This window comes from Balaenoptera physalus (genome assembly GCF_965194825.1).
Source record: "Balaenoptera physalus genome assembly, chromosome: 1".
NCBI classification, from domain to species: domain Eukaryota; kingdom Metazoa; phylum Chordata; class Mammalia; order Artiodactyla; family Balaenopteridae; genus Balaenoptera; species Balaenoptera physalus.
In genome coordinates, this window is record NC_138882.1 from 28,264,799 (window position 1) to 28,277,223 (window position 12,425).

General features: G+C 33.6%; 1 protein-coding gene across 1 annotated transcript in view; it reads left to right on the top strand.

Annotated features, from left to right (window-relative positions):
• ADSS2 (adenylosuccinate synthase 2) overlaps positions 1 to 12,425 on the top strand; it is a 39,053-nt gene that overhangs the window by 6,003 nt on the left and 20,625 nt on the right. The window contains exons 2-4 of the mRNA XM_082471000.1: positions 7,006 to 7,108; positions 7,908 to 7,976; positions 9,833 to 9,883. Coding sequence (XP_082327126.1) covers positions 7,006 to 7,108; positions 7,908 to 7,976; positions 9,833 to 9,883 — 223 coding nt within the window. The remainder of the gene's footprint in view (positions 1 to 7,005; positions 7,109 to 7,907; positions 7,977 to 9,832; positions 9,884 to 12,425) is intronic.

A 12,425-nucleotide genomic window follows, 5' to 3' on the forward strand; every position in this document is an offset into this window, starting at 1 on the left:
ACCGTAAGCCTTTAAGAGATAACTGAGCAGTATACTTGGGTGTCTTTGCTAAAAAGAAATTCAGATACCCTGTATATGTTTTCCTATCTCGTGTGTCTGGTTACTGTTGAATAGTTTAATTTGATCAACTTACTGCTAGTAACTTAAACCTGCTCTACTTTGAAATCATAAGCTAATTGCAATTATATGAATGTTTTTATAAAAGAACAGTCATCCTTGTTTATAATTGCTTTATTGCTGTGGATTGATATGTTTTAGTTTTGGCAAATAGTGAAATGTTTCATCAGGAAAGGGACACAGGCCTTTCAGTGTTTACCAAGAAAAACAGCACAGGTAGTAAGCACCGAGACTCAAAAGATTGTTAGGTTTCTAAGAAGCTTGAAGACTAGGTAGGAAGTGGGAACACTTTTTTGATTGCTGGAATAGTTCAAAGGCATGGGGTCTGCGACATTGCTGTGCTCTGCTGTAATCCATAGCGTTTACTCCGACTTCTTGATTGATGTTCATTTTGAGCTCTGTGATTACTGTACAGTGTTCATGTATTCAGAGCAAAAAGGACAAAGAGAAGACACATACTATTTTAGAGGCCTAAGTGGCCTGAGAAATGCCTCTTGGCTATGTGCATGAGCTTGTTAGCCCACAACACTATTGCTAAAAAGAGACATCATTGTTTCGGGTTGTAACACTGAGTGCCTTCATCTCCTCTCCCAGCAGAAACTCACTTAGTTGCGAGAGTGATTTTGGGAAGAGGAAGACTCAGGAGTCACTTTTGCAGACTAATGTCATTTTGTTCCTGTCTAAATTTTTTTTTTTTAAATCTCTCCTGGACCTTCTTAATTAGAAACTTACACATATCAACATTTCCTGATCCAAACTTTTATTCTAGAGTTGGGCTTGACAGCCTCTGGTTCTGAGGAGTGGTGGAAAGAAACTTTAAAACATTTGTCTTCCGACTTTCTTAAGTTTAAAATTAAATTGGGGGGGGGGGAAAGTACACATGGAAACAATATAAAAGAATTAAATACTATTATTTTGAAATATACCGTCTAAAACCCCAAGAAACAAACAAACCAGTGGAGCCCAAAAGTGGCTTCATATTGTGTGGCAAGTCTCTGAGGAAAAACATAAGTCTGTAATGCCTTATATGATATTTAAGAGAACAGTTACAAAATAACTAAATACTAAATAATATTATATCATCCCTGTATCCTGCAGTACCATGTTTTAGAGGTTCTTGACAGCATAAATATTAAAATTTAGAAGTTAATCATTTTTTGAATTGAAGTATAGTTGATTTACAATTAGTTTCAGGTGTACACAAGTTAATCATTTTATATTCAGTTATTACTAGCACAAGATGTGAACTTAGAGAGCCAGCTGTATACATACCATGTTGCAATGAGTTTGTTTTGTGAATCATTTGGATTCTTTGTCTGCAAGCAATGGAAAGAGATTGTGTTAAGCAAAATGCCAATATGTTTAAAGGAAGACCAAGATGCCTAAACCTTAGAGTGGCCTGAGACAAAGGCAGACAGCTCCTGGGATCTCAACAGCCAGAACTGGCAGCCTTTCTCTTTAGGATGCTCCCTTAGGTGATAGCCATCTCTGACTTCGAAAATCAAATTCCCAAGAGAGAGGAGCTTGATTGGCTCAAGCTTGGATCAGGTTTCCCTGTCTGGATCAATTACTGTGGACAGAGGGGATGATTACTATGATTTACAAAGTAAGGGGTGAGGGAGAAGGGAAGCAGAGGGACTGAACATACAAAAGGTATAGCTGACCTACAGTTAATTTCATATGGGAAAATTAAGAAATGAGGAAACATTAATTCAGGGTGAGTCTCATTTGTAAACTGTTTTCTAATATCACTGTAGACCGCTAGTGCTTTTCTACAGGGAAGAATGTTTGGTGTTAAATAGGTTTTTATTATTTTAACTGTAATTAAAATAATGAGAGTTAGCTGTATTGGTTTTTAAAAACTAAAAGTACATACAAGAAACTTTGCTCTTCATCTTTGAGAACACAGAATTTTAGTTCTGCTCCCCCCGCCCCCATCATAATGTTCTAATTTATTTCAATGAGATACAGTTTTTTCCTGGTCATTAGGAAGCTTATTTAATATTTACATTCAATCTTAATGTAAGAATAATGGTCAAAGAAAATAGGTAAAATAAACACCAAATTAGGGGATGTTTTTGTGATTGTGGTGAGTGCTGATTGGATGACTGGATTTCTTTTTTTTTGATATATTCTTTACTTGAGTACTATTAATTTGCATTTATTCTTTTTTGGGAGGCAGTAGAATGGCTTTATTTTCTCAGACTTGTAGAGTTTTGTTTTCTAAAATTAATCAGTCCATATCAAATGAGTACTAACAATGTCATAGAACTTTATTGGTCACTGCGGGGGAAGCGAAGAAGTAGTGAGCCCTTGTACTTAAAGATCGTCTCACATCTATCCCCACTGAATTTTACATTTGTTCTTGTTATTTAACATAAGAAAAAATATCATATAAGGCATTATAAACTTCGGTTTTTCCTCAAAGAGACTTCCCACACACTATGCAGCCACTTTTGGGCTCCACTGGTTGGTTTGTTTCTTGGGGTTTTAGATGGGACATTTTAAAATTAAAAATGTTCAAAAATTAAGACATCTGAGATTCATTAAGAAATATTTTCTCTATTGATAATAACTGATCTGGAAAACAGCATTAATTACTATTCCACAGCTCCTTGTTTGTATAACAATTAATTGAACATATTTGTTTTTTTAGTTAAGTAGTATAAAATATACAGCTATGATAATTAGAGATATTTGTTAAATGCTGCATGAATGAGTGGGATCATAAGTGTTATGGGAATTTACCAAAGCAGCAAGAGGTTATGTATAGCAATAGTTATGTATAACTATTAATATGTGATTAATATTAATTAATATTAATATGTGATTAGTATCTGGGAGGATAGTTTACCAAATTTGCTTCGGGGAGTCTGTTAAAAGTATCAGTAGAAATAGGGATATATTTATCTCCCATCATTTATCTGGCCTTCCCAGTGCTACTTAGGAGAATTGTTAAGCATAATTAAACAGATACGTCCTTGCTACTTATCTTGGTACATACTACATAGAGTTGCCCATGTGAGAAGCATTCCATCACAAATGTGGGAGCCTGCAGTTCAGAGTACAGTTGACCCTCCATATCCCTGGGGTCTGCATCCAAGGATTCAATCAACCATCAGTCGAAAATATTTGAAAAAAAATTCCAGAAACTTCCATAAAGCAAAATTTGAATTTGCCATGCTGGCAACTATTTACATAGCATTTACGTTGTATTAGGTATTATAAGTAATCTAGAGATGATTTAAAGTATACTTGAGGATGCACGTAGGTTGTATGCAAGTACTACGCTACTTTATACAAGGGATTTAAACATTTGTGGATTTTGGTATCTGTGGGAGTCCTGGAACCAATCTCCTGTGGATATGGAAGGAGGACTGTATGTGCCCTTGTAACTTCGTAGTGGGTATTGGTGGTTGGGTGAGGCTGGCAGTGGTGGTCCTATTGAAACTTCTTTGTTTTGCTATCTGCTAATAACATGTGACCTTTCCATGGACCTGTGTTTCAGGACAATTTCCTGAGCTCCCAAGAAGAATTTTGTATATTCCACACAATTTATAAGTATTTTAGGTTAGCATCCAAGTAGGCACTTCAAATTTGAAGCTTCATCTGGGGCTTTTGGTGAAATGACCCTATACTCAAACTTATTTTATATATGTAGATTTAATTTGTCAAGAAATTCCTTGTGAGTAGCTCCTTCTCCGTTCACCTCAGGACTCTTTTCTGCACAATGAGTGTTTCAAGATTAGAAGCTATTATACCCCAACTCCCTCTTAGGGCACTAGTGACTGAATATACTAATAAGCACTTACATTTTCTCCCCTAACTCCTTAATAGGAAAATTTTAAGGTTATTCTTGGGTTTATTTAACCATATTTTCCTACTCAGTCAAACAATTTCAATGGGATTTAAACCATATAGTAATTCTTAATAAGGCATTGGTTATTGAAAAATCTTGGTTAATGTTTGAGTGAGCAAGCTGTTCACTAAAGTGTGATTTCAAGCCTTCTGCAGCTGAACTTTTCCAGCCTGAACCACCACCTGTATGTAAACTTGGAAGAACTCAAAGAATTAAAGCAATTTATTGCCCTCAAGTCATTTATCACCAATCACAACCACCTGCCTCAAACAAACATATCAGCCACTATCTTTCCATCATTACTTCCTGTCTTGGTAAGATATTATCTAAGAGAGTAGTAGGCTTTGTTACACACAAGAACAACCGAGTTAATAATTATTTCACCAAATGATTAGTATATCTGTAAAAATAACTTTGTGTAAAGGAGACTTACTTTAAAGGTCTACATCAAAATTACAGAGTAGATTGTTTTTTATATTAAGCAAATGATGGATTAAAAAGAAAACTGGTTCTGCTTAAATAATAATGCTTTATTGGTTGTTTGTCTCAAAAGTCATCAATACTATTAACAGTTTAATACAAATTCATTAAATTTAGTGTTTTATAACAATTTAGAGTAAATAGTTATAATAACAAATTAACTCTTTCCTAGGATTTGAGGAAATTTTAGTGACCTTCATACTCTGAAAAGATTTTTCCTGAAAAGTTGGGGGACGTTTCCTAAATCATAAAAAGTTGTGATAAAAGGACTAATATTGGTATGAGGGATAGAGTAAAAGGAAAACCGTAAAAACCAAGTAAGAATTGTCCTGTGGATTATTTAAAAAAGACTTTAAGTTAAGATCAATATATTCTTTTTTTAAAAAATATATTCTTTTGTTATGTAATATATGTTTTAAGATTCTGTCAGGATTGGTGATAAACTTGCCAAGTGTGAAATAATAGTAAAGTGTGTACCAGGAAGTGTATTGCGACATTGTTAATAATGACAAAAGGTTGGAAACAATCTGAATGCCTTTCTTTGGGACCAGTTTAATAAATTATGTGTCCATATAAAAAGGAGTGTAGTGCATCTGTTGAAAGAGATGTTCTGTTTACAAGGTTATGGAATGAGCTCCAAGATATGTTAAGTAAAAAAGCAAGCTGCCCAGGTGTGTATCTTTGCTACCATTTGTATAGGTGGAATAAAACAATGTATAAATATGTGTTTGTATATGCAAAATTACTTAGGGAAGGACACAAAAAGCTGGTGGTAACAGCAGCCTTGTACCAGGGAAGGGGAGGGTGGAGTATGGGAAGGACTTCACTTTTTATTGTGCATCCTTCTGTGCCTTTTGTATCATATGCAGATGTTGCCTACAAAAAATAAATAGTAAAAAATATTCACCTGTTGCCTTGATGGTATCAAGTGAAGGAGGTATTGCTTAACACTACCACTTCTGTCTTTCCTGTGTCTTGTCATCTACTTGTTATCTTGTGGACTATAGGCCACCACCACCAAGTCTTTTTTTTTAATTTACGCGACATACACTAGTCTTTAAGCAAGGAATTCTTTGCTCTGTACAGTGCAAAACACAGTGTAAATAAGTGTTTGCTTTCTTGAAGATTTTTTTGCAGGACCTATTTTTCTGGCATTTTTGTGAATTCATGATGATGATGGTAAAAGTAAGTAAAATACATTTGTCAAATAGCCTTGCGATCAAGTTGAACTAGTCATCCTCAGGAGATATCGTTTTGATTGTTTTTTTTTTTAAATGTCCCACAAAGATGTTGTTAAACCTTTTACTTGTTCAGATATATTCCTAGTTTGCTGTTTATTTTAAAATTTTTGCTAGTATTGTGTAGAAGTTTAAACATAATCAAGTTGTGTCTTTTCCCCATGCTTTTTAAACTTAGAAATTAGCAATATTATCTGGTCACCTAATATTCAGTCTCCTTTGTACCTAATTTTTATAATTCAACTTCACATTTTGTTTCATAGAGTGGAAGTTTCACCATGGGTTTATGCTGTGATTCTCAGCTTTAGAGGTTCCTTGACCCAGTGTATTACTTTAGCCAGAGATGAGCAGATTCAAGAAATCGGTCACTAACCAAACTCACGAGACTGATTTTAAAATTTAAAAATTATTCTCCAGGATATCCAGTATTTGAGGGATTTACCTGGGAGATATCCTAGTTGATAAGTCCATGTAAGAATAATAATTTTAGGTCATAAAGTTGCTTGACACACTCTTAGGACAATGAGAATTATATGAATATTTATATCAAGTTAGGGTAACTGGATAGATTTTTCTATTTTAAGGATTTTTTTAAGATAAATATCATGGAAAATTAATTAGATTGCTACACGTTCTACATAGTGCCGGAAACAGAATAACAAACTAATTGTTCCCTGTACTTTGTTCGCTTTTTTCTCTCTTTTAAAAAGGGATATGGGACTTCCCTGTTGGCGCAGTGGTTAAGAATCTGCCTGCCAATTCAGGGGACACAGGTTCGAGCCCTGGTCTGGGAAGATCCCACATTCCACGGAGCAACTAAGCCTGTGCGCCACAACTACCGAGCCTGCGCTCCAGAGCCCACGAGCCACAATTACTGAGCCCATGTGCCACAACTACTGAAGCCCGTGCACCTAGAGCCCATGCTCCGCAACAAGAGAAGCCACCGCAATGAGAAGCTTGTGCACCCCAACGAAAAGCAGTCCCTGCTCGCCGCAACTAGAGAAAGCCCACATGCAGCAATGAAGACCCAACCCAGCCAAAAATAAAATAAAATAAAAAGGGATATGTCTTCCTATCTTCCAGAAACCTGAGCTCTCCAATTTCCAGATCCTGTTAGGAATAACCATTCAAGTAGGGAGAGGAGAGAGGATAGACAAACTATTGTAAAGCCTGTAAAGAATAAGTATTCATGGCAAATACTTGGGTTGCCTTATTGACATTTTAGCAGGAGATCATTAATTCACTTTGGAAAGAGATATATTACTTGTCATATTTATTGTCAGGTTCATTTTTCCCAATCTTGTATTTCAGGGAGGAAATAATGCTGGCCATACAGTTGTTGTAGATTCTGTGGAGTATGATTTTCATCTTTTACCTAGTGGAATAATTAATCCTAATGTTACTGCATTCATTGGTAAGTATATAAACTGAACTTAGGGACTTTCTTCCCCCAATTGATAATAGTGTTTATTTTTCATAATCTAAACTTATTTAATCTCTAATCAAATGATTCATTGATTGCTTATTAATCTTGACAGTGGTACCTTCTGGAATATACCTAACTTTGGCTGTTTTACAACTCTTTTAGATCATTTAGCACTAATACTTTTTTGGAATGATTACTTTGCATTTATTTCTGATCATTGGCAATCTTAATTGTATAACAAAGTGTTAGATCATCAAATCAGTTTTCCAAACACTATGAAGCATATTAAGAAATACAAGAGGTCTGTGTTTCATGGATAGATTCTGAACGCTTATAACATAAGATGCAATCTGATATTTTCTCTTCTAGTCTTTTATTTTTAAAAATGCTCATCACAACCCAATAAATTGATTTTATGGCCACTAATAGGTTTGAGTCCCCAATTTGAAAGACTGTGATCTGGTTCAATTTGCCTAGAACTATATAACTAGTTTCTTTCAAAATAATAGTTTCACTTTGTTTCAAAGAAATTTCAAATTATATTGAGTGTAGTTTTAGTGTTTTATATTCTGTGTATTATGTTCTATTATGTATTTACATTATACTACCGTTTAAAACTTGGAATCATTTCTGTGGTAATTCCCTGATAAATTAGAATGTCCTACTAATCAAAGTGCCTCACTCTTCTACTATTCTAGATAAAGGGTTATTGAAGATGTATGTCTATATTATAAATATAGATGTTTAAATTTGGGATTTGCTTATTTGTGTTTTTTTTTTTTTTTAGGAAATGGTGTGGTAATTCATCTACCGGGATTGTTTGAGGAAGCAGAAAAAAATGTTCAAAAAGGAAAAGGTATGAAAGAATGAGTCTGCTTTGTCTGGCAGCCAGTTATTTTTTTTTTTTAATAAAGTATTATTGGGCTCTCATTCCAGAAAAACTTAACATTTTTGTCTTCTACTTTAAAATTACAGATTATTGTAGGACAAAATTTTTAATGTCAGTTATTAAATTTTATTCATTGTAATCAGTGTTCTAAACAAAAGAGAAACATAACAAGGTCATTGTGTAAGTCCTGATTTTTTACACATTGGTCATCTGCAAACTTTAGGTAGCTAGAATTACTATATGCTGGTGGCAAAACTCTAGGAAATTCACGAGTTCATTTTGTCATTTGTGCTCATTAGCATCCACTTCTACAGAAGCCAAAAATTAGCTTAAGGCAGTCAGAAAGCCACTGTAGCCCATTTTGTACACTTTTAGTCTCATTTCCTAGAGGATCTGGAACTCCCTTGGTTACTAGAACCCAGGGACAAAAGAGGTTTTTTAGGTCCCTGCCTCCAAATGAGGGAAATGCTTCTTCTATGCAATGTTTCCACTTCCATCTTTAAAAAAAAAAAAAAAAAAAAGACTTGATTTCCTGCCTTTCCTAATCTCTTCTGGATTTTTGGAAGTCTGTTTACATTCAGTTTGGCTGCCTTGCTAGGGTTTGAAGGGAATGTGGCAATGCAAATGATACACAATTGAGGAAAATCATTAGTGTAGTTCTCCCTGAGCTCATATTTAAAGAACTAAATTCTATTACATCGTTAAAGTTTATTTTTCACGTTTAAAAGTAGCAATCCATCCTCAAGTGTTCCTAACAACTAAATCTGACTTCACGGAATCCTGTCTTGCTATTATCTCTGTTGTCTTCCCTGCATTTTTACCTGTGTGTTGTGTCTGCCTTTTTAATTGGTCACCTTGAGGTTCCCTTGCTGCTCTCTGCTGTCCTTCATCCCCTTTACAATTTTGCCCTACTCTGTTTCCTTCTGGCCTACTAACCCAGCTGAATCTACTTATTGAGTTTCTTTGTAATATTTTGTTATAATATTCCCTAAGCAAACTTTAGAATACATATGTGTTACATGTCAAAAACAGCTATAGAGGGGAGGCTTAATAACTTCTTTCATCTATAAGGAATGTTTGTAAAACAAATCTTCGGATACTATCAAAATTAACAACTAATTTTTAATATTCAAATACTAATTTTGAAAATAGGGCTCGGTGGCTTATCCTTAGAATACTAAGTTACTCTCTTTAAAGAAAAATATTTAGATTCATTTATTTATTCATTCAACAATCATTTTTCTTGAACATTTATTGGATGACAGACCCCATACTATGAAAATTCATGGCCCCTACTCAGGCATTCACACTTAAATGGGGAGACACATATATCTTCTTATAATTCAGTGTGATAAGTGCAGTAATTGATAGTACTTTGGAGGAATTAGAACATTTTATTATTTTGTTTAATCACACTTTTTATAATTGTCTTTTGGGAAAGGGTGCCGTACCCAAAATTAACTCCCTTTTCTCAAAATTCTCCCCTTGCTTTGAACCTCACCCCCACCCCCCCGCCCCAACAAAATGATATTTCCTACCATTCCTGTTTTGGATTCCTAAAAGTATTTTATGTGGCTATGGCTGGCTTGAGTTTGGAGCTTTTTAGAGCAAAACATTTAGAAAGAATTTGTGAATGACTTTGTATAATGAATGACAGGTGAGAAAATTCTTGTTAAACATATTTCCTACGCAGAAGAAAAGATGCTAAAATGACTACTTTGGTGAAAAACACTTTTAAACAGTGTATTTCTAAGGAAATTAAGATTTAAAAATTATTATACAAAATGTTCAATTAAATGTATCTTTTTTTCCCTTCCCTCTAGGTCTGGAAGGCTGGGAAAAAAGACTTATCATATCTGACAGAGCTCATATTGGTAAGGGGGACGTAATGCATTTATTTATAACTATCTTTTTATCAGAAACATCACATGAAAGCATTTAGTAACCAATTTGTCTTTAATTTTACTGAACACTAAGTAGGATGAATTGTAATAATTGGGTTCAGATACATGGACTCTTATTCATTTTTTTCTTCTGTTTTTGATAAGGGCTAGGTTAAAATTTACCTATTTCTGAAGAATTAGCTAATCAGATGAATAATTTAAGCAGTATTTCATGAGACATCGCTATTTCTATTAAAAAATAAGCCACATTAAAATACAAAGAGCTTTTATTTGCACATATTAATACTCACGTAAAAGTAGGTCTACCATCAGGCAAGTCTTTAGAGTGATTCATTGTACCTAAAATGTAATAATACTGCTTTTTAAATGATGCAGATTTTATTCAGACTAGCCTTCTCCTCCATTGGTTAGAACAAACTGAATTCTAAAATTAATTTCAATCACCACCAGTATATTTGAAGTTTGTTTCCCTGTTATTATCCTATCTCTGAAGTGATAACATTTTTAATTACCAGTGACATGATTAAGAGGCAATAGCCAGGAAAGAGAAAGAACTATAAACCATGTAAGAACTTCTGTGATTGATTAGAACTCTTAAATTGTATTTAAATATGTATGTCTCCTGAGGCAGTAGCTACTATAGTTTTAGCATTGACCTCCATTTAAGAGGCAAGCCCATCAAAATTTTCTTAAGAGTATTTATCAGCCAAGTGACAGTACCTCCAAATAACAATCACAGACTTGAATACTATGCATAGTCTTAGGAAATCAATAAAATAACTTATTTGAAATAAACTGTACTGGATTGACATACAGCTTTTATGTGAAAACTCCCTTTTCATTTCATAGTTTGCCATAGGCTTCTTAATCTATAAAATCTGAAAAGAACAATTTGTGATTACCACTGCAAAACACTTTTATATTAGTTCATATTATCGTGTATGTTGTCCATGAGTAGATTGGTATTCCCATACTGAAGACTTTGCTAGTTGTTAGTGTGACTAGATAAAATGTAAAGAATACATACTTCTGTATTTTCCATAAAACAAAGTAGGCTGTGAGTCATTTGTATTTCACCTGACTATTTAAATTATGAAAATATTAACTATCAATTATACTTGTGTTTAAACTGAACCTTTTCTTTGAAGAGCTCATAGTTTTTTTATTTTTTAGCAAAACTGCAATTTATATTTCCAGAGTAATAGCGTAGATGCATAACTAGACAAAAAAAGAAAGTAGGAAGCTTTGCAGTCCCAAATAATAACATGTAATTTGGATGAGGACAAAAAGGTTTCATTTTGCCTTCATGAGGAAGGAGGTTGTAAATCTGTCATGTTTGTTGGCCATTTTAAGCTTCTGATTAAAAAAGAGAATCATACTCAGCCTGTCACCTATATAGTTTAAAATATTTTTTGGTTATTACCTTAGTACTTCTAAACTTTTACATATCATCACTATAGGCCTGTAATATAGGAAGCAATATTGTATTATTTTTCTTACTGACAGTCTCTTAGGTATATAATAAAAATTATATTTTTGTGCATTACTTTTGTAGTGTTTTTTATCTGCTTACACTCACTAATCATTAACCTTATATGTATTTTATTTTGTTAACATGAGTCATCTTTAACTTTCTAGTTTTTATGTATAGCCTTTTGGTATTCATTGCCTCTGTCTTGTGAATAAATGATGAAAGCCGCTACTTATCTTCAGAACTTTGTAATGGTCCTCTGTCATCTGCTATGTGAAATTCAATATCAGAATACCACAATTTAGGATTGCAAAATAGGATAATACCTAGTATGTACTCTTTGAGTAACTTATAACATTAATGCACATAATCAGGTAAGTAGTTCGGCTATGTGTAGATGTAAATATATGCTGATGATATCAATCTGTTGAAAAGAACATGGTGTTAAGAGAGATACCTGTGTTCCTGTCTGGATTCTCCACCTTTTTTCATTATAAATGCTTTGGGTCTGTCACTTGACAGTTTACATTCTTGAACGTAGCACGGTGGTTAAGCAAGTTGCTTAATTACTTTAGAGTACAAAAACCAAAGAAAATACTAATACAAAGGGGTCAAAGGACCAGAGTAATAGGAAAGTAATGTGGTTTAAATTATAACAAATGTGAATTAATTTTTAAATTTTTAAATTTATTATATTTATTTAATAATGGTTTTTCCTTTTCCATAAATTTATATTCTTAAAGGAAAGTATTTCTTTTAGAGGAGAACTGAGCCCAGAGGAGATAGCTCTGACTAAAATTTAGATATTAGTAGTAATATGTATAATAATATATGTATTCTTTAAAACATGTGTTATTAAAATGTCTATAAGAAACATGTATTTTTAGTACAGTCAATTCTGAAATGGTGAAAAGAAGTAAATAATGTTATCAAAAAATCAAATCAAACTAACTAGAAAATTGCTGAGAATCATTGCTATGTAACCACTTCACATTTTTGCTTCAGGGACTCTCTTACCATAGGACTGAAAGGACAGTTCTC